The 26,665-nt window shown below is 65.0% G+C and overlaps 1 protein-coding gene across 1 annotated transcript in view; it reads right to left on the bottom strand.

Moving 5' to 3' along the window:
• The window catches only part of POLE (DNA polymerase epsilon, catalytic subunit), a 63,092-nt gene that overhangs the window by 13,627 nt on the left and 22,800 nt on the right, over positions 1-26,665 (bottom strand). The window contains exons 16-35 of the mRNA XM_064169048.1: positions 24,286-24,418; positions 22,027-22,140; positions 19,918-20,130; positions 18,931-19,038; positions 18,078-18,206; positions 17,150-17,252; positions 16,347-16,493; positions 14,293-14,438; positions 11,956-12,104; positions 10,580-10,672; positions 10,018-10,162; positions 8,602-8,759; positions 7,522-7,717; positions 6,236-6,450; positions 5,372-5,474; positions 4,540-4,620; positions 4,344-4,466; positions 4,041-4,259; positions 1,828-2,031; positions 727-873 (exon numbers count right to left, since the gene is read on the bottom strand). Of these exons, the coding sequence (XP_064025118.1) occupies positions 727-873; positions 1,828-2,031; positions 4,041-4,259; positions 4,344-4,466; positions 4,540-4,620; positions 5,372-5,474; positions 6,236-6,450; positions 7,522-7,717; positions 8,602-8,759; positions 10,018-10,162; positions 10,580-10,672; positions 11,956-12,104; positions 14,293-14,438; positions 16,347-16,493; positions 17,150-17,252; positions 18,078-18,206; positions 18,931-19,038; positions 19,918-20,130; positions 22,027-22,140; positions 24,286-24,418 (2,926 nt within the window). The remainder of the gene's footprint in view (positions 1-726; positions 874-1,827; positions 2,032-4,040; positions 4,260-4,343; positions 4,467-4,539; positions 4,621-5,371; positions 5,475-6,235; positions 6,451-7,521; positions 7,718-8,601; positions 8,760-10,017; positions 10,163-10,579; positions 10,673-11,955; positions 12,105-14,292; positions 14,439-16,346; positions 16,494-17,149; positions 17,253-18,077; positions 18,207-18,930; positions 19,039-19,917; positions 20,131-22,026; positions 22,141-24,285; positions 24,419-26,665) is intronic.

Raw genomic sequence — 26,665 nt, 5'->3', positions numbered from 1 at the left:
GAGGACAGGGACAGGTCCTGCTCATGCCCACTCCCAGGTCCCGGCAGAGAACCTCCTGTGTGGGCAGGCTGGGAGGAGCCCTGGGGGCTGAGTGCAGGGCATGGATGCAATCAGAGAGCCAGTCAGGGCTGGAAGGGACCACAAGGAGCAGGCAGTGCCAACCCCCCTGCCATGCTCAGGGACACCCTACCCTAGAGCAGGCTGCCCACAGCCTCAGCCAGCCTGGCCTCAAACACCTCCAGGCATGAGGCTTCCACCACCTCCCTGGGCAAAACCCCTGCCAGGCTCTCACCACTCTCATGCTCAGCAACTTCCTAACATCCAGGCTGACTCTCCCCACCTCCAGCTTTGTTCCATTCCCCCCAGTCCTATTCCCCCCTGACATCCTAAAAGTCCCTCCCCAGCTTTCTTGGAGCCCCCTTCAGATCCTGGAGGCTTACAGGAAGGTCTGCTGGGAGCCTTCTCCTCTCCAGCCTGCACAGCCCCAACTGCCTCAGTCTCTCCCACAGCAGAGCAGCTCCAGCCCTCTGCTCATCCTCCTGGCTCTGCTCTGGACACACTCCAGCACCTCCACATCCCTCTTGTCCCCGGGGCTCCAGAACTGGATGCAGGGCTCCAGGAGGGGTCTCAGCAGTGCAGAGCAGAGGGGGAGGGCAGAGGCAGGCCCTGCAGCAGAGGGGAAGCTGACCCCAGACGTGTCCCCTCGCAGACAGGGCAGGTCCTCACCTTCCTGTAGGCTGCTCCCTCCTCCTGGGGCTTGGGCAGGCGCAGGTTGACGTAGAAGACGCGGGGGATGCTGAGCCGGATGCAGTGCAGGTCGCTGCCGATCAGTGCCCACAGCCGGAACAGCCCAGGCTGGCTGCTCTCTGCCACCTGCAGGGCGTGGGCACAAGGGCAGCCTCAGCAGGCAGCTGCAGCACCGGCCCGGAGCGCTCAGTGCAGCTGCAGAGCACTCTCCGGGTCTGCATGGCCAGCAGGGGGGCACAGACAGAGCAGAGGGCTGCAAGAGTCACAGCCCCACGGAGCTGCTGAGCCTGGCAGAGGCCTCTGAGCTCACCCAGCCCAAGCACCCCCCGCAGCTCCCAGCCCTGCTGCCGAGCCACTGCCACTGCCCCACGGCCCTCAGCACCACAGCTCCGAGGCACCTCCGGGGGTGGGCACTGCATCACCTGCCTGGGCAGCCTGGGGCAGGGGCTGGGCACCCTTGCTGGGCAGAAACTCTGCCTCAGAGCCAACCTGAGCCTGCCCTGGCACAGCCTCAGGCTCTTTCCTCTTGCCCTGTGCCTTGGTGCCTGTGAGCAGAGCCCAGCCCCAGCTGGCTGCAGCCTCCTCTCAGGCAGCTCAGAGAGCACTGAGCTCTGCCTCAGGCTCCTCTGCTCCAGGCTGCACTCCCCCAGCTGCCTCAGCTGCCCCTCCCCAGCCCTGCTCTCCAGACCCTTCCCCAGCTTGGTTGCTCCTCTCTGGACCTGCTCCATCCCCTCAGTGTCCTCCTTGGAGTGAGGAGCCCAAAGCTGACCCCAGGGCTGCAGGTGTGCCCTCAGCAGTGCCCAGCACGGGGGCACACTCACACCCCAGACCTGCTGCCCACCCCAGTGCTGGTCCAGCCCAGGTTGCCATTGACCTCCTTGGCCCCTTGGGTACTGCTGGCTCACCTCCAGCCAGCTGCCAACCAGCACCCCCAGGGGCTTCTACAGCAAGCTGCCCGGGGGTGGCAGCAGGGTGGGGCTGTGCCCAGGGCTCCCTGAGCTCCACCACCTGCCCCGGGGCAGTGCCAAGGTGAGGCTCACAGCCCAGGCTGCCCTCCCCGGCAGGGGACCTCCCTGCTACCTGCACGATCTGCCAGGGCAGGTCCAGGATGCTGCGGGCTGTCCTGCGCAGGTAGCTGCCCAGCCCCCGGGAGTGGGCATCGCGCACGACGCCCGCGGGCACCGCCCCTGCCTCCAGCCGCCGCCGCTTGCGCCGCTCCCGCCGCTGCCGAGCCTGCAGCTCCCACTTCTTCTGATGGTAGCGCAGCCAGAGCAGCCTCTCCTCCTGCGGGGCACAGTGCCACCAGCCCGCTCAGAGCCAGCCCAGCCTCCTCCAGCCCCCCCAGCACCTTCCTGCCCCACAGCCATCTGTGCTCCGCCCAAGAGGAGAGGGAAAGGAGCTGGAAGGTAGCTGAGGTCCCATGCAGGAGCACAGCTCACAGACCCCAGGATGGGAGGGGTGGGAAGGGACCTCTGGAGAGCCTCCAGTCCACCTCTGCCAGAGCAGGAGCAGAGAACCCAGCACAGGTGGCACAGGAACACATCCAGGCAGGGCTGGGAAGGCTCCAGAGAAGGAGACTCCACAACTTCTCTGGGCAGCCTGTGCCAGGCCTCTGGGAGCCTTCCAGCCCAGAAGCTCTTCCTCACTTTGAGCTGCAGCTTCCTGGGCTGCACTTTGCACCCAGTGCCCTTGTCCTGTGCCAGGGCACAAGTGAGCAGAGGCTGTCCCTGTGCCTGCCTCCCTGCCCCCAGCCCTCAGCTAGTGCCACACATTGCTCAGGTCCCCTCTCAGCCTTCTCCTCTGCAGGCTAAGCAGCCCCAGGGCTCTCAGCTCTGCTCCTCAGGCAGGCTCAGGCCCTGCAGCATCCTTGCAGCCCTGCCCTGGCCTCTCCCCAGCAGATCCCTGTCCCTCCTGCCCTGGGCAGCCCAGCCCTGGCTGCACTATTCCATGTGGGATGCTCAGTTCCCAGCCAGGCAGGAAGATGCACAGCAGTTGGCTCCCAAAGGGAGCCAGGACAGCAAGGTCCAGCATCCTACTGGAGACTTTCAAGGCCTGTCTGGATGCTCCTCTGTGATCTGTGCTAGATTGTGTGGTGCTGCTCTGGCAGGGGCCCTAAGATCCTGTGAGCCTGCAGCAGGGCTGAGAGGATCCTCTGCATGCTCAGGAGCAGCCCCAGTGTGAGCCATCTTTAGTTAGCAGCAGCACAAAACCAAGCCAGGGCCTGGACTCACACAATTGTGAGGCCTGGAAGGGACCTCAAGGCTCAGCCAGTGCTAAGCCATTGCCAGGGGCAGGGACACCTCACACCAGAGCAGGCTGCCCAGAGCCACATCCAGCCTGGCCTTAAAAACAGCCAGGGCTGAGGCTTCCACCACCTGCCTGGGCAACCCCTGCCAGGCTCTCACCACCCTCAAGGTGAAGAACTTCTTCCTAACATCTGATCTCAACCTGCCCTCCTCTAGCTTGGATCCATTCCTCCCCTAAAAACTCCCTCAGCAGCTCTTCTGCAGCCCCCTTCAGACACTGACAGCCTCAATAAGGTCTCCTCAGAGCCTTCTCTTCCTCCAGACTCTGCACCAGGTCCCTGCAGCTCTGCTGCCTCCTGTGTGCTGCACACAGCCAAGAAGGCTCTGGAGAAGCTGCTGCAGAAGAAGAAGGCCAAGGGCATCCTGGGGTGGGTCAGAAGGGCTGAGAGGTTCTCCTGCCCCTCTGCTCTGCCCTGCTCAGGCCACAGCTGCAATCTGGTGCCCAGCTCTGGGCCCCTCAGCTGCAGAAGGAGCTCAGGAGGTGCTGCAGAGAGCCCAGCCCAGAGCCCCCAAGCTGCTGCAGGCACTGAACAGCTCCTGTGGGGCCAGGCTGAGGCAGCTGGGGCTGGCAGCTGGCAGCAGAGCAGCCTGAGGGCTGCCCTCAGTGCTGTGCCACAGATGTGCAGGGCAGTGTGGGCAGGCTGCAGCCAGGCTGTGCCCAGGGGTGGCCAAAGGCAGCAGAAGGGGCACTGGGTGGCAGCTGGAGCAGAGGAGGTGCCAGGGCAAGAGGAGGGGAAGCTTTGTCCTTGGAAGGGTGCTGGAGCCAGGAGTAGGCTGCCCAGAGAGGCTGTGGAGTCTCCTGCTCTGGAGCCTTCCAGCCCCACCTGAATGTGCTGCTGTGTGCCCTGCCCTGGGTGCCCCTGCACTGGGTGCCCTGCCCTGGGTGCCCCTGCCCTGGCAGGGCTTGGTCTGGCTGCTCTCTGGAGCTCCCTCCCAGGCCTGCCCTGCTGTGGTTCTGTGCCCTCTGGAGCACTCTGCTTCACCTACCTTGGTGGTGCCCAGGGGTGGAGGAGGACCCAGGATCTCCCTCCAGGACTGGGACAGCTCCAGGTCCTGCGACAGCTGCTGGCTCTCCTCCGCCGCAGGGACTCGCTTGCGCTTGCTGGCGATGGGCACCGCTGCCAGCTGGGGCCTGGCAGCCCCAAGGTCCTCGATGTCCCCAGGCTGGGAGCTGGGGGTGCCCTGGGCGGGTCGGCTGGCGAGCACCTGAGGGGACAGGGACAGCAGCAGGCCGTGGGCTGCAGCAGAGCCTCAGCAGCACTGCCAGCAGCTTGCCCTCAGCCTCTTTACCTGCCTCTTGCCTTCCAGGCTGAAGAGCTCACTGATCTTCTGCTGCTTGCAGACATCATTCTTCTCCAGCAGCTTCTTGTGCAGCCAGGGGGGGTGAGGCACCCGGGGCACTGGGTTCTTCACCTGCAGGGCACCTGCCAGTCACACCCAGTGCCCCAGGCCAAGGCCCTCCTCCAGCCCCCAGCGCCCCCAGTACCTGCTGCAGGGCAGCAGGAATGGTGATGATCTTCTGGATGGTGCTGCTCAGCCTCTCGATGTAGTAGTCCCAGTCCAGGATCTGTCAAGAGGGCAGAGCAGTGGCAGCTGAGCAGAAGCCTCAGGCTTGGGCATCACCTGGGCACCTCCAGCCCCAGCAGCCTGCTCTATGTGAGGGCAAAGGCCAAGGCCATGAAGGTGAGTGAGGGCCTGTGGCATCCTGGGCTGCAGAAGTGTTTCCAGCAGGGCTAGGGAGGTTCTGCTGCTCCTCTGCTCTACCCTGCTGAGGCCACAGCTGCAGTGCTGTGCCCAGCTCTGGGCCCCTCAATTTAGGAGAGGCAGGGATCTGCTGGGGAGTGTCAAACAGAGGCTGTGAGGATGCTGAAGGGCCTGGAGCAGCTCTGCCAGGGAGGAAGGCTGAGAGCCCTGGGGCTGCTTAGCCTGCAGAGGAGAAGGCTGAGAGGGGACCTGAGCAATGTCTGTCACTAGCTGAGGGCTGGGGGCAGGATGAAGGTGCCAGGCTCTGCCTGGGGGTGCCCAGGGCCAGCACAAGGCCCAAGAGGGCTAAGGTGGAAGCCAGGAGGTTGGAGGTGAGGCTGAGGAGAAAGTTGTTTGTTGTGAGGGTGCTGGAGCCTGGAGCAGGCTGCCCAGAGAGGCTGTGGAGTGTCCTGCTCTGGAGCCTTGCCAAGCCCCCCTGGCTGTGCTGTGTGTGCCCTGCCCTGGGTGCCCTGCCCTGGCAGGGCTGGGGCTGGCTGCTCTCTGAGCTGCCTCCCTGCCCTGCTGTGCAGCAGCTGCTGCCCACTGCCAGCCTGCAGCTCAGGCTCTGCACTCACCGCGCGGATGCTGAAGTCCTGCAGGGAGGAACTCTTCAGCCACTTGCGCAGGTAGTGCTTGCGCACGCTGGGCTCGGCCTGGAAGATGGCCAAGGGGATGGCCCTGGGGGAGGCAGGGAAGCACTCAGCACACGTCTGCAGCACACAACCCCCTCTCAGCCTGCAGAGACCCTCCAGGCTTCTGGTTGGAGGAGGAGAAGCTGCCCAGGAGCCAGCGGTGCCCTCCTGCAGCCCAGCAGGCAGCTGTGTGCTGGCTGCAGGCAGAGCAGTGTGGGCAGCAGGGCAGGAGAGGGCATTCTGCCCCTTGGCTCTGCTCAGAGCTCACCTCCAAGCCTGCCTCCAGTGCTGCTGTGCCCAGCAGGAGCAGGCCACAGAGCTGTGGAGTGAGGGCAGAGGAGGCCACAGAGATGCTGGCAGGGCTGGAGCAGCTCTGCTGGGGGCACAGGCTGAGGGAGCTGGGGGGGTGCAGCCTGCAGGGCAGAAGGCTCCAGGGGCAGCTGAGAGCTGCTGCCAAGAGCTGAAGGGCTCCTGCAGGGAGGCTGCAGAGGGACTTGTGCTGAGGGGGTGTGAGGCAGGCCCAGGGCAATGGTTTGGAGCTGAGGCAGAGCAGGGGGAGAGTGGAGCTGAGGAAGATCTGGTCCAGGGAGGTTGCAGCAGATGATCCCCAAGACCCCTTCCAACCTAAGCCACTCTACCAATCTCCTCCCTGCTCTGCCAGGCCACCAGACAGCAGCTGCAGTGGCACTCTCCACTGTTATCCTGCTGATGCTCTGGGCCAGGGCATTCCTTGGCCACTCCACACCACCTCCTGCTGCCCTGCCCTGTCCTTCCCCTCTCAGCCACCCCCACCCTGTCTGGCCTTACCTCTCGGTGACAGGAGAGCCTTCTGGTTTCTTGGAGATGATGAACCTGCAGCTCAGGCCTGCATCCTTCACCATCTGGTCGCCCAGGAACTCTGCCAGGCGCTTGGCCGTGCTGATGGAGGTGGACTTCTGCTCGCCGTAGTCCTCCAGCCTGCGCGACATGGAGCGGTTCTCGGCGATCAGCTCGAACAGCTCCGAGTCAGGCATGTGGGCAGCCTGCGGGGGCGGGCGAGAGCCTCTGAGCCAACCTTGCTGCTGGCAGCGGCGGGCAGCACCTCCCCCACCCAGCGGCAGCCTGGGAACTGCTGCAGCTGCCAACGGGACCCTACTGAAAGGAGAGCGCCAGGCAGGGGCTTGTGGCACGGCTGGGCTGGGGCAGTGCTGCTGCTCTGCACGCCAGGGAGCTGGCATCACCCAGAGCCTGCGGGGCAAGGTCCCTGCAACACGGAAGGGCCCAGGCAGGTGTCTCTGTTCCTTTCAGCTCCCAGGTTCCTGCACTCTCAGCTCTCCCCAGGTGCTGAGGAGCTGAACCGTTGTGCTCCTCTGCCTCAGCAATGCCCTTAGCCAATGCCCACTGGGCATGGGGGGCACCAGACCAGCTCCAGATGACTGGAGGAAGACACTGTCAGTGCCAGCTGTGTGAAAAGCCTTTGGACTGAGAGGCTCAACAGCAGCAGAGAGAACAAAGCAGCAGCAAAAGCAGGGCTGTGGAAAGGACTCATTGAGAACCACCTCTGGTGGTAGCCACAAAGGTGATGGCCCAGGGGCTGGAGCAGCTCTGCTGGGAGCACAGGCTGAGGGAGCTGGGGGGGTGCAGCCTGCAGGGCAGAAGGCTCCAGGGGCAGCTCAGAGCTGCTGCCAAGAGCTGAAGAGCTCCTGCAGGGAGGCTGCAGAGGGACTTGTGCTGAGGGGGTGTGAGGCAGGCCCAGGGCAATGGTTTGGAGCTGAGGCAGAGCAGGGGGAGAGTGGAGCTGAGGCAGAAGCTGTGCAGTGTGAGGCTGCTGAGCCTCTGGCATGGGCTGCCCAGGGAGGCTGTGGCTGCCTCCTGCCTGGGGGTGCTCAAGGCCAGGCTGGGTGAGGCCTGGAGCAGCAAAGTGTAGCTGAGAGGTTGGAGGAGACGCAGGAGATGCTCTCTGAGGTCCCTCCCACCCTGAGCCATTCTCAGATTCTATGACCAGTGCCCAGCTCCCCTGGACAGCAGAAGTTGACCCTCCCTACAGGGCCCAGCCAGCTCTGCCCCTTCCCCTGCTCCCCCTGGGGAGCAGGGGCACTGGGAGCTGCACTCACCTTGCTGTAGAGCACATCCAGCCAGTAATCAGCCACCTTGGCCACCGAGGCATAGACCTCCTCCAGGGTGCTGCCCTTCAGGAAGGCTTCGAACACTGAGGACTGGAAGATCTTGACCAGCTGCAGCTCCCCGCGGCGCTTCACCTCAAAGCCCTTCAGCTCGGCCAGGGACCCATCCTCGTTGAACACAGCGTACCTAGGGGGCACTGCATGGGCACTGCTGGGCCTGTGCCAAGGGACACCACCTCCAGGATCCCACTGCTGCCCCTCCTGCCCCATGCCACCACCCAGCATGGGCAGCGGTGCCCTTGATGCACCCAAGAAGGCCAAGAAGGGCATCCTGGGGTGGGTCAGAAGGGCTGTGGGGAGCAGGTCAGAGAGGTTCTCCTGCCCCTCTGCTCTGCCCTGCTCAGGCCACAGCTGCAATCTGGTGCCCAGCTCTGGGCCCCTCAGCTGCAGAAGGAGCTCAGGAGGTGCTGCAGAGAGCCCAGCCCAGAGCCCCCAAGCTGCTGCAGGCACTGAACAGCTCCTGTGGGGCCAGGCTGAGGCAGCTGGGGCTGGCAGCTGGCAGCAGAGCAGCCTGAGGGCTGCCCTCAGTGCTGTGCCACAGATGTGCAGGGCAGTGTGGGCAGGCTGCAGCCAGGCTGTGCCCAGGGGTGGCCAAGGGCAGCAGAAGGGGCACTGGGTGGCAGCTGGAGCAGAGGAGGTGCCAGGGCAAGAGGAGGGGAAGCTTTGTCCCTGGGAGGGTGCTGGAGCCTGGAGCAGGCTGCCCAGAGAGGCTGTGGAGTCTCCTGCTCTGGAGCCTTTCCAGCCCCACCTGAATGTACTGCTGTGTGCCCTGCCCTGGGTGCCCCTGCCCTGGTAGGGGGGTTGGACTGGCTGCTCTCTGGAGCTGCCTTCCAGCCCTGCCATGCTGCTATATAGTGCCTCAGGATGGCACAGGGGCCGAGGGCATGGCAGGATTCCAAGCCCATCTTGCCATGCCAAGCAAGGCCCAGCCTGCTCTGCACGCACGGTGGGAAAGAGCCTCTGAAGCTGCTCCCTGGAGGCAGTGCTCACAGCCCAGGCCTCAGCTCTCACCTCTTCTTCAGCTTCTTGCCCTCCTCCTTGGATGCAGGCAGGATCATGGCCAGGTAGGGGCCATCCACTTCGAAGAAGATGCTGTTCTCGGCGCGGGTGACGTAGGTGAGGGAGGCTGCGTCCTGCAGCTCCTGGTACTGCTCGTTGGTGAAGCCCTCCTGCAGGCACAGCCCCACAGCAGCTTCACTCAGCTGCCTCCCCCAGGAGAGCCCCTGGGGACTCCTCAGCACCCTTCTGAAAGCTACAGCACAGTTCAGGGCTCAAAACTCAAAAGGCCCAAGCTGCCTGGCGAGAGGAGGGATGCTTTGGAGCCTGCAGTGCCAACCTCTTGGCATGGAGAAGCTGCAGGCAGCAGGGGATGGCTCCAGTGCCAGCCTGCACAGCTGAGCATGCACCAACCCTGGCCTCTGGCACACCAACTCTGGAGCCTCCACACACACTCAGAGGCAGAGAGGCTGTGAGGCCATGCAGTGAGAGTGGGCCAGGCTGAGAGCTGGGCAGAGAGAGCCTGGTGAGGGTCAGCAGGGACAGGAGCAGAGTCCTGCAGCTGGGCAGGGAGAAGAAGCTGCAGCAGTGCAGCTCAGGAGGTGACTGCTGCAGAGCAGCCCTGGGGACAAGGCCCTGGCAGGGCTGGGGCACAACAAGTGCTGCATGGGCACCAATGTGCCCTGCTGGCCAGGAAGCCCAATGGGCTCCTGGGGGGCACTCAGGAGAGGGTGGGCAGCAGATGCAGGCAGCTTCTCCTGCCCCTCTGCTCTGCCCTGCTCAGCACACAGCTGCAATGGTGCCCCCAGGGCTGGGCTGCCCAGGCCAGGAGGGACAGGGATCTGCTGGGGAGAGGCCAGGGCAGGGCTGCAAGGATGCTGCAGGGCCTGAGCCTGCCTGAGGAGCAGAGCTGAGAGCCCTGGGGCTGCTTAGCCTGCAGAGGAGAAGGCTGAGAGGGGACCTGAGCAATGTCTGGCACTAGCTGAGGGCTGGGGGCAGGGAGGCAGGCACAGGGACAGCCTCTGCTCACTTGTGCCCTGGCACAGGACAAGGGCACTGGGTGCAAAGTGCAGCCCAGGAAGCTGCAGCTCAAGGTGAGGAAGAGCTTCTGGGCTGGAAGGCTCCCAGAGGCCTGGCACAGGCTGCCCAGAGAGGTTGTGGAGTCTCCTTCTCTGGAGCCTTCCCAGCCCTGCCTGGATGTGTTCCTGTGCCACCTGTGCTGGCTTCTCTGCTCCTGCCCTGGCAGGGGGCACTGGGAGCTCTCCAGAGGTCCCTTCCCACCCCTCACCCCCTGGGGTCTGTGAGCAGCTCTGCAGCAAGCAGGGCCTCAGCCCCCACATCCTACTTGCACAGGATCCCCTCCTCCTTTGCTGCTCCTTCACCTCCTGCACCCCAGAGGGCAGAGCTGGCCCAGGTGGGTGCCAGACTCACCTTCACCAGCATGTTCAGCATGGCACCTGGGTAGGAGATGGTCACCTTTGGCTTTTTGGCATTGGTTGACTTGATGACAAAGTTCTCTGGGAAGCTGTTGGGGAGCACACACCAAATCCCATCGGTGTCCAGCTCCAGAGGCCTCCTAAGGGAGGGAGGAAGGAAGGTCACTGTCAGGAGGAGAGTGGATGACAGCTGAGGATCAGCTCTGTGCCCCCTCTTGCCCAGGAGGCTGCTGGAGCACTGCAGCAGGCTGCCAGGGAGGTGTTTAAGGCCAGGCTGGGTGAGGCTGTGGGCAGCCTGCTCCAGTGGAGGATGTCCCTGCTGAGGGCAGGGGCTGGGCGAGCTCTGCAGGTCCCCTCCAGCCCTGCCCACTCTGTGAGGCCATGCTGAGGGCAGGCCCAGGCTGCCACATCCACTCCAGTGCCTCCTGGCCTGCAGAGCCTCGCTAGAGGCCAGGAGCACCTCCTGGGCTGCAGCACTGCTGCCAGCTGAGGCGCCCGAGGTGCTCCCGGCGCTGTCCAGCCGCAGCAGGACCTCTCCTCCCCCGCCCGGCACTCACCCGATCTGCTCGATCAGCTCCCTGGCCTGGGTGATGATGCTCGCCCCCGTGAAGCACACGATGCCAGCCATCTCCATGGAGTACCAGCGGGCCCTGGGGGCACAGGAGGGGCAGGCTGAAGAGCCTGAGCTGCTCCCTGCCCCAGCCAGCCCTGGACAGGGCAGGGGCAGCTCCAGAAGGCTCAGAGGCACATCAGTGGTGGCCCTCAGGAGATTGTTCTCCTTGCCCTGGTTATGCTGCTTCAGAAGAGCTGGAAAGCCACTGGTGGGCAAAAGTGCCCTCACTTGTGCCCAGCATCATGGGTGTATGGGCACAGTGCCCAACAGTGCATGGCTAGCAGGAGTCTCCCAGGGGAGAAAGCCTTGGGAGCAGCAGGAGGAGAGCAGCACAGAAGGCAGCCAGCTTCAGCAGGACCTTGCAGGGCAGAGAAGGGCCTTGGAGTCCTGCTTGGCAGGAAGCTGCCCATGGCACAGCAATGTGCCCTCCTGGCTGGGGAGTCAGTGGCACACCTGGGTGCCAGCAGGCCAAGGGAAGTTCTCCTCTCCCTCTCCTCAGACCTACTTAGACCACATCTGGAGCACTGTGCCCAGCTCTGGGCTGCCCAGTTCAAGAGGGACAGAGACCTGCTGAAGAGGGTTCAACAGAGGCTGTGAGGATGCTGAAGGGCCTGGAGCAGCTCTGCCAGGGAGGAAGGCTGAGAGCCCTGGGGCTGCTCAGCCTGCAGAGGAGAAGGCTGAGAGGGGACCTGAGCAATGTCTGTCACTAGCTGAGGGCTGGGGGGCAGGATGAAGGTGCCAGGCTCTGCCTGGGGGTGCCCAGGGCCAGCACAAGGCCCAAGAGGGCTAAGGTGGAAGCCAGGAGGTTGGAGGTGAGGCTGAGGAGAAAGTTGTTTGTTGTGAGGGTGCTGGAGCCTGGAGCAGGCTGCCCAGAGAGGCTGTGGAGTCTCCTGCTCTGGAGCCTTGCCAAGCCCCCCTGGCTGTGCTGTGTGTGCCCTGCCCTGGGTGCCCTGCCCTGGCAGGGCTGGGGCTGGATCACCTCTGGAGGTCTCTCCCAACCCCTCTCATGCTCTGGAGCCTCGTTGCTGTGTGCCCTGCCCTGGGTGCCCCTGCTCTGGCAGAGGGCTTGGGCTGGCTGCTCCCTGGAGCTCCCTTCCTACCCCCTGGAGCAAGCTGCCCACAGAGGTTGTGGAGTCTCCTCTGGCACCTTTCCAGCCCCCTCCCTGGCTGTGCTGCTGTGTGCCCTTAGCCTGGGCTGGCTGCTCTCTGGAGCCCCCTCCCAGCCGAGTGCAGGCAGCAGCAGGTGCCCTGGGCAGCGGCAGCCCCTGGGGGGGGTGGGAGCAGCCCCTGGGGGGGTGGGAGCAGCCCGAGGGTGCTCACCCCTTACGCATGACGTAGCCATAGAAGGAGTTGAGGATGCATTTGTGTGCCAGCTGCAGGGACTCGTAGAGCACCTCCATGTTCCTGCAGCGCCTCACTGCAGAGGCCTCTCCGCTCTCCAGCGCCGCACACAGCTTCTTCTTCCACACCTGGGAGCCACAGGCAGGGTCAGGACATGCCCCACACCACTCCCACCCTCCTCAGGCACTCCTCATGGAATGGGGTGGGCTGGAAGAGGAGCTCAAATGGTCAGCTCCAATCCCCCTCCCTTGGGCAAGGGACAGCTCCTTTCAGGCCAGAGTCTGTCCTCCTCCTCCTCCTCCTCAGTCCATCCTCAGTCCCAGTCCAAGGCCTCATCCAGCCTGGTCCTGAACAGCTCCAGGGAGGTTGTGGAGCACAGAAGCAACCAATGTGATCTTTGATCCTACTCTGTGCTTCTGTGCTCCACAACCTCCCTGGGAAACCTGTGCCAGGCTCTCACCACCCTTAACCTGTGCCAGTGTCTCCCCACCTTCAACCTGTGCCAGTGTCTCCCTACCTTCAACCTGTGCCAGTGTCTCACCCCTTCAACCCGTGCCAGTGTCTCCCCACCTTCAACCTGTGCCACTGTCTCCCCACCCTCAACCTGTGCCAGTCTCGCACCCCTTTAGCCTGTAACACTCTCACCCCTTCAACTCATGCCAGTCTCTCCCCACCTTCAACCTGTGCCAGTCTCTCCCCACCCTCAACCTGTGCCAGTGTCTCACCCCTTCAACCTGTGCCAGTGTCTCACCCCTTCAACCCGTGCCACTGTCTCCCCACCCTCAACCTGTGCCAGTCTCGCACCCCTTTAGCCTGTAACACTCTCACCCCTTCAACTCATGCCAGTCTCTCCCCACCTTCAACCTGTGCCAGTCTCTCCCCACCCTCAACCTGTGCCAGTGTCTCACCCCTTCAACCTGTGCCAGTGTCTCACCCCTTCAACCCGTGCCACTGTCTCCCCACCCTCAACCTGTGCCAGTCTCGCACCCCTTTAGCCTGTAACACTCTCACCCCTTCAACTCATGCCAGTCTCTCCCCACCTTCAACCTGTGCCAGTGTCTCACCCCTTCAACCTGTGCCAGTCTCTTCCCACCCTCCACCTGTGCCAGTCTCTCACCCCCTTCAACCTGTGCCAGTGTCTCCCTACCCTCAACCTGTGCCAGTCTCTCCCCACCCTCAACCTTTGCCAATCTCTCCCCACCCTCAACCTTTGCCAATCTCTCCCCACCCTCAACCTGTGCCAGTGTCTCACCCCTTCAACCTGTGCCAGTCTCTTCCCACCCTCCACCTGTGCCAGTCTCTCACCCCTTCAACCTGTGCCAGTGTCTCCCTACCCTCAACCTGTGCCAGTCTCTCCCCACCCTCAACCTTTGCCAATCTCTCCCCACCCTCAACCTTTGCCAATCTCTCCCCACCCTCAACCTGTGCCAGTGTCTCACCCCTTCAACCTGTGCCAGTCTCTCCCCACCCTCAACCTGTGCCAGTCTCTCCCCACCTTCAACCTATGCCAGTGTCTCACCCCTTCAACCTGTGCCAGTCTCTCCCCACCCTCACTGCAAAGAAGTTCTTCCAGTTGTGGTGCCCCCAGCACAAGGTCATGGAACTGTTGGGAGGGGGTTCCAGAGAAGGCCACAAAGCTCTGCAGTGGGCACAGGCTGGGAGAGTTGGAGCTGTGCAGCCTGGAGAAGGCTCCAGGGAGACCTTAAAGTAGCCCTGGAAGTAGCTGAAAGGGCTGCAGGAGAGCTGGGGAGGGACTTGGGGCAAGGGTTGGGAGTGGCAGGATGAGGGACAATGGATTGGAGCTTGAGGAGGGCAGACTGAGAGTGGAGATGAGGGAGAGCCTGGCACAGGTTGAGGGAGGTGAGAGCCTGGCACAGGTTGAGGGAGGTGAGAGCCTGGCACAGGTTTCCCAGGGAGGTTGTGGAGCACAGAAGCACCCAATGTGATCAAAGATCACATTGGGTGCTTCTGTGCTCCACAACCTCCCTGAAGGAGGTCTCCAAGGCCAGGCTGGATGAGATCCTCAACACCCTGTGTTGATGAGAGGTGCCCCTGCCCACGGCAGAGGCCTTGGCACTGCCTGATCCCTTCCAACCCAACCCATTCCATGCCCACTGGAGGTGCAGCTTTGCTTCCAGCAGCCCCCAGAGGCAGGCGATGCCCTGGGGCTGCTCACCGCCTGGCTCAGCAGGGACTCCACCAGCTCCTTCTGGCCTATCAAAGGCTAGAAGAGATCAAGCCTCTGGGATTGGGGTGGGGAAGGGTTTCAGGGAGAGAGGTGAGAGGTGCCAGGGCAGGGCAGCAGGGGGTGGGCACCTTGTGCAGCCCCTTGAACTCGTAGCGGCGGTCGCGGAAGGCTCGCACAGTGTCCACGTAGAAGGAGTTCTCGCGCTGGCAGGCAGTGGTGACCCTGTCCTCCACCCTGGTGACATGGATCTTCTTGTAGGCCTTGCGACAGTAATCTGGGCAGGGGGAGAAGCAGAAGCAGCTGCTCAGGGATGGCTGCCCTGCTGTGGGCACAGAGTGGGCAGGGAGACCTGCGAGCAGCGGGCACAGAGGGCATGGCACGCGGAAGAGACCAGCCGAGGGCATCGTGTTCAACCCCACCCCCTGCAGGGCAGCAGGGACAGCTCCAGGCAGGGCAGGCAGCACAGGGACACAGCAAGGCTGAGCTTGGGTGGCTGCAGGGATGGCCTCTGCCATGCCTCCTGCTGCAGAGGAGATGGCAGCAGAAGCAGCAGCCTCGGCACGGAGGAGCAGGGAAGGAACAGAAAGAAACCATAGAAGGCAGCAGGTTGGAAGGGACCCTCCAAGGGCAGCTTGTCCAACCTCCCTGCAGGCAGCAGGGACAGCTCCAGGCAGAGCAGGCTGCACAGGGACACAGCAAGGTGGACCTTGGACATCTCCATCCACAGACCCAGGCTCTGCCCCCAGGCAGCAGAAGGGTTCCGCTCCCTCCTCGCTCCAGGCTCTGCCCCCAGGCAGGAGAAGGGCACAAGAGCCTGGCAAAAGCTTATCACAGAATCACAGAACCAAGCAGGTTGGCAGAGAGCTCCAAGCTCACCCAGCCCAACCTAGCACCCAGCCCTGCCCAACCAACCAGACCATGGCACTCAGTGCCCCAGCCAGGCTTGGCTGCAACACCTCCAGCCACAGCCACTCCACCACCTCCCTGGGCAGCCCATTCCAGTGCCAATCACTCTCTCTGCCAGGAACTTCCTAACAACATCCAGCCTAGACCTGCCCTGGCACAGCTTGAGGCTGTGTCCCCTCCTTCTGACCCTGGGGGCCTGGCAGCAGAGCCCAACCCCACCTGGCTACAGCCTCCCTGCAGGCAGCTGCAGGCAGCAATGAGCTCTGCCCTGAGCCTCCTCTGCTGCAGGCTGCACACCCCCAGCTCCCTCAGCCTCTCCTCACAGGGCTCTGCTCCAGGCCCCTCCCCAGCCTTGCTGCCCTGCTCCAAACACCTTCCAGCATCTCAACATCTCTCTGCAATGGAGGAGCCCAGAACTGGACACAGCACTTCAGGGGTGGCCTGAGCAGTGCTGGGCACAGGGGCACAAGAACCTCCCTTGTCCTGCTGCCCACACTGCTCCTGAGCCAGCCCAGGATGCCACTGGCTCTGCTGCCCACCTGGGCATGGGCTGAGAGCAGCCCCAGGCTGAAGGAAGCCCAAGGGACAGAATGAATGCTCAGGCTGCACAGCTGTGACCACAGAGTCACAGAAACACTCAGGGTGATCCAGACCCTCAGGATCACCAAGCCCAGCCCAGAACTCCACTCTACAAGGCTCACCCCGAAACATAACCCTCAGCACCAGATCCAAACCACCTCTGAACACCTGCAGGGTGTTTAAGCACCTCCCTGGGCAGCCTGTTCCAGGCCCTGACCACCCCTGCCATGAAGTGTTTCTTCCTACTGCCCAGCCTGGCCTTGCCCTGCTGCAGCTGGAGGCCTTCCCCTCTTGCTCTGTCCCTGCTGAGCTGTGAGCAGAGCCCAGCAGCAGCCTCTCCACAGCCTCCTTTCAGGTAGCTGTAGGCAGTGATGAAGTCTCCCTCAGCCTCCTCTTCCTCACACCAACCATCCCCAGCTCCCTCAGGCTCTCCTCAGCATATTCCCTCTCCAGGCCCTTCCCAGCTTCCTTGCCCTCCTCTGCACTGGCTCCAGCACCTCCACAGCTCTCTTGCACTGAGGTGCCCAAAACTGGGCACACCACTGGAGCTGTGCCCTCAGCAGTGCCCAGAAGAGGACAACCTCCCACCCTGCTCCTGCTGGGCACAGCACTTCTGATCCCAGCCAGGACGCCACTGCCCTTCTTGGGCAGCTGGGCACACTGCTGCAGGGGGTGGGTGAGACTGGGTGTCCCTTACCTGCCAGCCTCTTCTTCTCATACTTGGCCTGCTCCTCCCGGGACAGCTCGTGGAAGGCTCTGGGAGCTCCCTCGGGGAACAGGGGAGGGAACTTCTCTGTCTCCAGCTGCTGCTGGATGCGGTGGAACTCGCTGCGGCTGGCGGGCACTGGGGAGGAGGAGGGCACCCACCTGTCACCCAGGGCATGGGCAGCAGCTCCCAGAGCCACAGAACAGAGCTGCTGGGCAGAGTCCTGCCAGCTCAGCCCTGCACGGGCAACACCTGCCCCTGGCACCAGGGCCACAGCTGCTGCAGCCCCTCCAGGGCTGGGCACTGCAGCACTGCCCTGGGCAGCCTGGGCCAAGCTTTGAGAGCCCTTCCAGGCCACAGAGAGTTCCTGAGCTGCAGCCTGAGCCTGCCCTGGGGCACCTTGCAACCATTGCCTCTGCTGCTGTGCCTTGGCACCAAGGAGCAGAGGCTGCCCCCTGCTCCCTGCCCCCTCCCTGCAGGCAGCTGCAGAGAGCAAGGAGCTCTGCCCTCAGCCTCCTCTGCTGCAGCCTGCACCCCCCCAGCTCCCTCAGCCCCTCCTCAGCCCCAGCTGCTCCAGGCCCTTCTCCAGCCTGGCTGCCCTGCTCTGCACAGGCTGCAGCCCCTCAGTGTCCTTCCTGCAGGCAGGGGCCCAGAGCTGAGCACAGCACTCCAGGGGTGGCCTCAGCAGTGCTGGGCACAGGGGGATGGGCACCTCCTGTCCCTGCTGCCCACCCCAGCAGGGTGATTGTCCACACCTCTGCAGGCAGCACAGCACAGGCCCCTCCTGTACTCACTGAACTCTCCTCTCCACTGCCAAGTCATGCGGCGCTGGCAGTTGGCACCAGGCTTGTTGAAGTCACAGGCAGCACAGGTAGCCTCATCCACCATGGCTGAGGGCTGGACACGAGGGAGAGACACAGAGGAGTCAGAGGGCAGAAGGCAGCTCCTGCCAGGACAGGAACTGAGTGCCAGAGCAGTGTGGGTGTGAACACCACAGACTGGCTTAGGCTGGAAGGGAGCTCAGGGATCATCTCCTGCAACCTCCTGCCATGGGCAGGGGCAGCTCTCAGCTGGGCTTGGCTGCTCCAGGCCTCACCCAGCCTGGCCTTGAGCACCCCCAGGCAGGAGGCAGCCACAGCCTCCCTGGGCAGCCCATGCCAGAGGCTCAGCAGCCTCACACTGCACAGCTTCTGCCTCAGCTCCACTCTCCCCCTGCTCTGCCTCAGCTCCAAACCATTGCCCTGGGCCTGCCTCACACCCCCTCAGCACAAGTCCCTCTGCAGCCTCCCTGCAGGAGCCCTTCAGCTCTTGGCAGCAGCTCTGAGCTGCCCCTGGAGCCTTCTGCCCTGCAGGCTGCACCCCCCCAGCTCCCTCAGCCTGTGCCCCCAGCAGAGCTGCTCCAGCCCTGGCAGCATCTCTGTGGTGCCATCAGAAATGGCTCTCAGTGAGTGCTCTCCAGAGCCCTGCTTTTTCTCCCTGCTGCTCCTCAGTCTCTCAGTCCAAAGGCTTTGCACTCAGCTGAGCACAGAACTTCCAAGCCCAAGAGCTGCTGCTCTGGGAGCAGTCCTGGGTACACCTGGAGCTCAGCCTCTCTGACTGGCAGCCCTGGCACCATGGTCACAGTTCACACTCAGGCTCATCTGGTCCCCCTGCCCTGCTCTCAAGAGGACCCCAAAGGCCCACCCAGGACAAGTCAGGGTGGCTGAGGCTGATGTTACTCACCTGCAGCCTGTTGGTCAGGATGATGTTGGGGTACATGGCCCCCACGTCCAGGTGGTAGATAAGAGGACACTCAATCCTGTTGGGAACTTCCTTCAGGGAAGTCAGCTTGGCCTTGATTTCCTCACAGACCTGTGGGGAGAGCAGAAGTGAAACTCCAAGAGGAAGGAGTTCATCAGCCAAGCACTTGGGCAGTTTGGCTCCTGCCACTGCCTCTGGGGAAGGACTCAAAGCAGCAAGGGAGCAGCAGCAGGGACCCCTCGGTCCTGTGGGGGTCAAGGTTTGCTTTGCACCTCCAGCTTAAGCTTCCCCCTGCCCCTGGAGGCAGCCTCTCAGCAGCTGCTTTCCAAAGGACCTTCTCAGTGCAAAGGAGTTAATTTGAGTGCAAATGAGTTAATGAGACAATGGCAGGGTGCAGAAGGCCTCAGGCCCTGGTGATGCCCTCCCCAGAACTCCAGCCCTGGCTCTGGAGCTGGCAGCACCTTGTGGCTGGTAAGAAGCAGAGGAACAGGAGGATCTGGGGATCTGAAGGGGCTGTGCCCACTAAATCCCTTCCCAGCCCTCTGAGCTTTGCTGCTGGCTGAACCTGCAAAGGGGGAAGCAGCAGCTGTGCCCCTCAGCTGGGACATGGATCCCATGCCCCAGGGATGGGCTCCCATGGCTGGGCAGGGGGCAGGGTCCTGGCTCAGTGCTGGAGGCAGCAGCTGCTTCCAACACCCCTCACCAGCAGCAGCTCTGCAGGCAGGCAGAGGAGGGCTGCCTGGGCTCTCCAGAGAGCCTGACATGCACCTAAGCATGCCCTGCAGCCTGCCAGCTCGGGGCTCCCTGCGTGCCAGGCGTGCCAGGGGTGCCAGACCTGCTGGAAGTTGGTGACCTGCTCCAGGGGCAGCCCCTCCTCCTCCTCGATGGCGTGGCGCAGGGTCTTCTCCACCTGCTGCAGCAGGAACTCGAAGGCAGCAGGGTTCTGCAGGGCCATGGAGACAGCACTGAGCCCAGGGGCAGCTGCCCCCTGCCTGCCCCGGGCACAGCCTGCAGCCCAGGGCAGCAGAGTGGGGCAGGGCCCAGACTGCTGGCACCAGGGCAGTGACCAAGAGGAGCGAGAAAGGGCAGAGGCAGCGACTGAGCAGCTGCACTCTGGGGCTCTGTGCCCCTCCAGGTGCCATGTGGGCACCTCTGGAAACAGCAGGGCCAGTGGGCACAGTACAGGTGAAGCAGGGCAAGGGGAATGGCTGAGAGGTGCCCAGGAAGGGCTCAGAAGCAGCTTCATTCGGGTGGGAGGAGGCCACAGCAGCTCAAGGCACAGAGACAGAGCCACACCCAAAGCCTCCCTTCACCACCTCCCCGCTTGCCACCCGGGTCTGGCTGCCTGCAGGGGGTCAGACAGGTGGCACCTGCTTGCCCAGCAGAGCACAGATGCCCACTTGGAGGCCTTCTGCCAGCCCTGCCCGGGCTGCTCACCTGGGAGCAGAGCCCAGCCCCAGCCTCGCTCCCATCCCTTCAGGGAGCTGTAGGGAGCAAGAAGGTCTCCCTCAGCCTCCTCTTCTTCACACCAAACCACCTCAGCTGCTCCTCCAGTCCCAGCCCCACTGCCCTTCTCTGGACACCCTCCAGCCCCTCAGGGTCTTTCCTATGCCCTGATGCCCAGAACTGCACCCAGTGCTCAGGCTGTGCCCCACCAGAGCCCAGTTACAGGGGCACCATCAGCGCCCACACTGCTGCTGACTCCTGCAGCCTGCCAGGTGCCAGCCAAGCCCAGCAGGGCCAGCCAGGAGGTGTGCCCAGCAGAGGAGGGCTCCTGCCGGGCAGCAGTGCCCGGGGGCAGGGCCTGGCTGCTGCCCCTCACCATCCTGAAGCGGCAGGGGATGTCGCTGCGGAAGACCCCAGACTCCAGGGCCTCCACGTGGCCTCCCACGTAGGTCTCGGAGTCCAGCAGGTGGCCATCTGCTGTCAGCTTGCTGAACTCCTGCTCCTGCTTGTTGGGGAAGATGATGTTGGCATGGTAGGCCTGGACCATCAGCAGTGCCTCGCACAGCGTCCCCGAGCCCTTCCGCAGCACCTGCCCAGACAGGGAAGCCTCTGTGGCACCAGGGAGGAGATGCTGAGGGGGCAGGGGGAAGAGCCGAGGGGGAGGCACAGGAGCAGGCTGCCCACAGCAGCTGTGCCACAGGCCTCGTCCCTGGGGTGGCTCCTGGCCAGGCTGGGTGCTGCTGGAGCTGCCTGCTCTGCCAGGACAGGGCAGTGCCAGGCTGAGCTCTGAAGGGCCCTGCCAGCAGGCAGTGCTGCAGCCCAGGCTCAGGCAGAGACCAGCACTGCTGCTGCCCTGGCCAGGGGAGGAATCAGGCAGGCAGGGCTGGAAGGGACCACAAGGAGCAGGCAGTGCCAACCCCTGCCATGCCCAGGGGCACCCTACCCTAGAGCAGGCTGCACACAGCCTCAGCCAGCCTGGCCTCAAACACCTCCAGCCATGGGGCCTCAACCACCTCCCTGGGCAACCCCTGCCAGCCTCTCACCACTCTTCTGCTCAACAACTCCCTCCTCACCTCCAGCCTCACTCTCCTCACCTCCAGCTTTGCTCCATCCCCCCCACTCCTGGCACTCCCTCACAGCCTCAAAAGTCCCTCTCCAGCTTTTCTGTAGCCCCCTTCAGACCCTGGAAGGCCACAAGAGGGTCCCCTGGGAGGAGCAGGCTATGGACACTGCAAAGCCCTTCAGAGCCCTGCTGCCACAGCCTGCTGTGCTGCTCCAGCCCAGCTGAAGCAGGGGGCTCAGAGGGACACCTCCTGCCTGCTGAGCACAGGCAGCTCCTGACCTCCTCCCTGCAGCTGGCAGCAGCCCTCAGCAGCCACACTGCCATGCCCCAGCCAGAGCTCAGGTCTCTTGTCCCAAGGCTTCTCACCCCAGGGCTGAGGAGAGAAAGGAACCTGCTCCATACAGCCCTAGAGCCACTGAGGCTGAGAATGACCTCCAAGATCATCAATCCAACCCCAACCCAACCACCACAGCCACTGAGCCATGTCCTGCAGCTCCACACCCACAGCCTCTGCAACACCTCCAGCCATGGGGACTCCACCACCTCCCTGGGCAGCCTTTGCCAGCCCCAGACCACTCCTGCAGCAAAGAGATTGTTCCTCATCCCCAACCTAACCCTCCCCTGGCACAGCCTCAGCCATTTCCTCTGCTCCTGTCACTGCTTGCCTGGAGCAGAGCCCAGCCCCAGCCTCACTGCAGCCTCCTCTCCAACCCACCCCTCCCCTGGCACAGCCTCAGCCATCTCCTCTGCTCCTGTCGCTGCTTACCTGGGAGCAGAGCCCAGCCCCAGCCTCACTGCAGCCTCCTCTCCAACCTAACCCTCCCCTGGCACAGCCTCAGCCATTTCCTCTGCTCCTGTCACTGCTTACCTGGGAGCAGAGCCCAGCCCCAGCCTCACTGCAGCCTCCTCTCCAACCTAACCCTCCCCTGGCACAGCCTCAGCCATCTCCTCTGCTCCTGTCACTGCTTACCTGGGAGCAGAGCCCAGCCCCAGCCACATTCCCATCCCTTCAGGGAGCTGTAGAGAGCAAGGAGCTCTCCCTCAGCCTCCTCTTCTTCACACTAAACCACCTCAGCTGCTCCCCCAATCCCCTCCCCAGCCTCACTGCCCTTCTCTGGACACCTTCCAGCCCCTCAATGCCTTTCCTGTGCAGTGGTGCCCAGAACTGCACCCAGTGCTCAGGCTGTGCCCCACCAGAGCCCAGTTACAGGGGCACCACCACTGCCCACACTGCTTTTGGCCAGGCTGCTGGTGCCCCCCCAGGCCTCACAGCTCCTCCCTGGACAGCCTCCAGCCCCTCGATGCCTCTGCAGGCACAGCAGGTGCCCGGGCAGCGGGGCGCAGGGCGGGGGCAGTGCCCCTGCAGCGTGGGAGCTGTGGCCCTGCAGGCAGCAGAGCAGAGGCCCCCAGGGGCACACCCACCTCGTCGGGCTCCATGGGGATGATGGTGCAGAGGGCAAAGATGAAGGGGTGCACATACTTCATGTACAGGTAGTAGGTGGCGACGGCGTCCGACACCGAGTAGGTGGCCAAGGTCTGTCGGGCAAGGGGGAGGCAAATGGAGCCCAGCCACAGGGGCCAGAGCAGCTCAAGCACAAGAAGCTTCCTCCTCTCCCTGCTGGGCAGTGGGGAGAAGGGCAAGGAGCATTGCTGTTTGCTTCAGAGCTCCTGCTCTGGCTCAGCTTGCACAGCCCTGCCCCAGCTGCCAGCAAGGCATGGGCAGGATGAGCTCAGGGCACAGCTGCTGCCCACCTTGGGGGATTAGGAGGCTGCTCCAGGGCTGCAGCAGAAGTGCCCTGGGCATGAACCAGGAGCAGCTGCCCAGGAGCCAGCAGCGCCAGCTGTGGCAGCCAGAGCAGTGTGGGCAGCAGGGCAGGAGAGGGCATTGTGCCCCTTGGCTCTGCTCAGGCCTCTCCTCCAGTGCTGCTGTGCCCAGCAGGAGGAGGCCACAGAGCTGTGGAGTGAGGGCAGAGGAGGCCACAGAGATGCTGGCAGGGCTGGAGCAGCTCTGCTGGGAGCACAGGCTGAGGGAGCTGGGGGGGTGCAGCCTGCAGGGCAGAAGGCTCCAGGGGCAGCTCAGAGCTGCTGCCAAGAGCTGAAGGGCTCCTGCAGGGAGGCTGCAGAGGGACTTGTGCTGAGGGGGTGTGAGGCAGGCCCAGGGCAATGGTTTGGAGCTGAGGCAGAGCAGGGGGAGAGTGGAGCTGAGGCAGAAGCTGTGCAGTGTGAGGCTGCTGAGCCTCTGGCATGGGCTGCCCAGGGAGGCTGTGGCTGCCTCCTGCCTGGGGGTGCTCAGGGCCAGGCTGGGTGAGGCCTGGAGCAGCCAGGTCTGGGGGGGTGGAGTAGAAGATCTCTGAGCTGCTTTCTAAGCTGAGCCATTGCAGGACTGGGGGTCACAGCCTCACAGGATGTTAGGGGCTGGAAGGGACCCAAGATCCAGGCCAACCCCCTGGCAGAGCAGGACAATGCCATGGAACACAGAGCACAGAGGAGCACACCCAGACAGGCTGGGAGGGCTGCAGGGCAGGAGGCTCCAGCAAGCCCTGGCTCTGCCTGGGGGCTCTGCTCTGGGGGTGCCCAGCACAGAGCAGGACAGGGCAGGGCAGGGCTGGAACCAGGCTGAGGAAATCCTCTCTTGCCCAAGGCCTTCTGAGGCATTGGCACTTTGGGCTGACAGATGCAGAGAGCCCCCCCAGGGACCAGCAGGCAGGGAGCACCCCCAGGGGACAGCAGGCAGGGAGCACCCCCAGAGGACAGCAGGCAGGGAGCACTCCCAGAGGCCCAGCAGGCAGGGAGCACTCCCAGAGGCCCAGCAGGCAGGGAGCCCCCCCCCAGGGGACAGCAGGCAGGGAGCACCCCCAGGGGACAGCAGACAGGGAGCACCCCCCAGGGGACAGCAGACAGGGAGCACCCCCCAAGGGACAGCAGGCAGGGAGCCCCCCCAGAGGGACAGCAGGCAGGGAGCCCCCCCAGAGGGACAGCAGGCAGGGAGCCCTCCCCAGAGGGACAGCAGGCAGGGAGCCCCCCAGGGGCCAGCAGGCAGGGAGCCCCCCCAGAGGCCCAGCAGGCAGGGAGCCCCCCCAGAGGCCCAGCAGGCAAGGAGCCCCCCCAGAGGCCCAGCAGGCAGGGAGCCCCCCCAGGGGACAGCAGGCAGGGAGCCCCCCCAGGGGACAGCAGGCAGGGAGCACCCCCGAGGGGACAGCAGGCAGGGAGCCCCCCCCAGGGGACAGCAGGCAGGGAGCCCCCCCAGGGGACAGCAGGCAGGGAGCCCCCCCAGGGGACAGCAGGCAGGGAGCCCCCCCAGGGGACAGCAGGCAGGGAGCCCCCCCAGGGGCCCAGCAGGCAGGGAGCCCCCCCAGGGGGACAGCAGGCAGGGAGCCCCCCCAGGGGGACAGCAGGCAGGGAGCCCCCCCAGGGGGACAGCAGGCTGGGAGCCCCCCCAGGGGACAGCAGGCAGGGAGCCCCCCCAGGGGACAGCAGGCAGGGAGCCCCCCCAGGGGACCGCAGGCAGGGAGCCCCCCCAGGGGCCCAGCAGGCAGGGAGCCCCCCCAGGGGGACAGCAGGCAGGGAGCCCCCCCAGGGGGACAGCAGGAAGCAAATCCACTGTGAGCTCTCCCCCTGCAGCCGCAGGGCAGTGCTGGGCCCCCGCTGGGGCCGAGGAGGCAGGGGGGAGGGAGGGGGTACCTGAGGCTCCTCCGTGGCCATCCTGCACATCTCCTCGGGGTCCAGCTCCACCGGGTCATAGCCCAGCTTTGCCTTGGCTGCCGCCTTCAGGCCGTGGCTCCCCACCGGCAGGTAGCTGTCCCTCTTCACCCACCTGCGGGAGCAGCAGCCGGCGGCTGGGGAGCAGCACCCAGCAGCTGGGGAGCAGCAGCCAGCCCTGCCCTGCCCTGCCCTGCCCTGCCCAACCCTGCCCTGCTCTGCCCTGCCCTGCCCAACCCTGCCCTGCTCTGCCCTGCCCTGCCCAACCTGCCCTGCCCAACCCTGCCCTGCCCTGCTCTGCCCTGCCCTGCCCAACCCTGCCCTGCTCTGCCCTGCCCTGCTCTGCTCTGCCCTGCCCAACCCTGCCCTGCCCTGCCCTGCCCAACCCTGCCCTGCCCTGTCCAGCCCTGCCCTGCTCTGCCCTGCCCTGCCCAGCTCTGCCCTGTCCAACCCTGCCCTGCCCTGCCCTGCCCTGCCCTGCCCTGCTCTGCCCTGTCCAACCCTGCCCAGCCCAGCTCTGCCCTGCCCAGCCCTGCCCTGCTCTGCCCAGCTCTGCCCTGTCCAACCCTGCCCTGCTCTGCCCAGCCCTGCCCTGCCCTGCCCAGCTCTGCCCTGCCCTGCCCTGTCCAACCCTGCCCTGCCCAACCCTGCCCTGCCCTGTCCAACCCTGCCCTGCCCAACCCTGCCCTGCCCAGCTCTGCCCCGCAGATGGGACCCTGCCCACCACGGGGACCTCTCCCCGGGGCCAGCCAAGGGCTGAGCCCGGCACGGGGGGAAGCTGCCCAGCTGCAGGCAGCCCTGCCAGAGTGCCCACAGCCCACCCGAGGCAAAGCCCACCCGAGACAAAGCCCACCCGAGACAAAGCCCACCCGAGACAAAGCCCTCGGTGCCAGGGCTGCAGAACGACTCCTCTGAGGAGCAGCTGAGGGACCTGAGGGAGGTCGGGCTGCAGGGGGGGGTTAGGGCTGCAGGGGGGGTCGGGGCTGCAGGGGGGGTCGGGGCTGCAGGGGGGGGTCGGGGCTGCAGGGGGGGGTCGGGCTGCAGGGGGGGGTCGGGGCTGCAGGGGGGGGTCGGGCTGCAGGGGGGGGTCGGGGCTGCAGGGGGGGGGTAGGGCTGCAGGGGGGGGGGTAGGGCTGCAGGGGGGGTCGGGCTGCAGGGGGGGGGTAGGGCTGCAGGGGGGGGTCGGGCTGCAGGGGGGGGTCGGGGCTGCAGGGGGGGGTCGGGCTGCAGGGGGGGGTCGGGGCTGCAGGGGGGGGTCGGGCTGCAGGGGGGGGTCGGGGCTGCAGGGGGGGGTCGGGGCTGCAGGGGGGGGGTCGGGCTGCAGGGGGGGGTTGGGCTGCAGGGGGGGGGTAGGGCTGCAGGGGGGGGGTAGGGCTGCAGGGGGGGTCGGGCTGCAGGGGGGGTTCGGCTGCAGCTGCAGGGGGGGGTTAGGGCTGCAGGGGGGGGTTAGGGCTGCAGGGGGGGGTTAGGGCTGCAGGGGGGGGTTAGGCTGCTGGGGGGGTTAGGGCTGCAGGGGGGGGGGTCGGGCTGCAGGGGGGGTTAGGGCTGCAGGGGGGTTAGGGCTGCAGGGGGGGTTAGGGCTGTAGGGGGGGGCGTTAGGGCTGCAGGGGGGGGTGTCGGGCTGCAGGGGGGGGGGTCGGGCTGCAGGGGGGGGACCTCCCTGCCCTCTGCAGCTCCCTGCCAGGAGCCTGGAGCCATGGCAGGGTTGGGCTCCTCTCCCCAGGAACAAGTGACAGGAGGAGAGGAAATGGCCCCAAGGTGCCCCAGGGGAGGCTTGGGCTGCACACGAGGAGCAATTTCTCCTCCCAAGAGCCTGCCCGGGGGCAGTGGTGCAGTCCCCAGCCCGGGAGGGGTCCCAGAGCTGTGGCCAGGGGCGGGTGGTGCCCTGGCAGGGCTGCGGTCAGGACTGGGGGATGCTAAAGGTCTCCTCTGCCAGAACCCATCCCCTGCCCCCGTGACTTGCCCACGGAGGTGCCAGCAGGGCTGCAAGCACAGGCAGCCACTCCCTGGAGCCCAGACACGGCACAGGACCCCCCCCGAGTCCTGAGCTGCTGCCACGCACCCCCGAGTGACCTCTGCCGGGAGGCTGCCGGCTTAGGCTGTGGCTGCCTCCTCCCTGGGGGTGTCCAGGGCCAGGCTGGGGGAGGCCTGGAGCAGCCCAGCTGAGAGCTGTCCCTGCCCAGGCAGGGGCATTAGAGAGGATCCCTGAGGTCCCTTCCGACCTGAGCTGTTGTCACTGCAGGATGAAATTGTCCTTTCCCACTCCACTGCCCCCAGCTCCTCCCCCCTCTGCTTCCCTCCCCCGGCTCAGACCCCGGACAGCTGAGGGCAGGGCGAGGGACAGCCCTGAGAGCCCTTCCCA

This window comes from Pogoniulus pusillus, chromosome 30, assembly GCF_015220805.1.
Source record: "Pogoniulus pusillus isolate bPogPus1 chromosome 30, bPogPus1.pri, whole genome shotgun sequence".
NCBI lineage: Eukaryota > Metazoa > Chordata > Aves > Piciformes > Lybiidae > Pogoniulus > Pogoniulus pusillus.
Note: the sequence above shows the minus strand (reverse complement) of the source record. Positions and strands in the feature narration are given on the sequence as shown.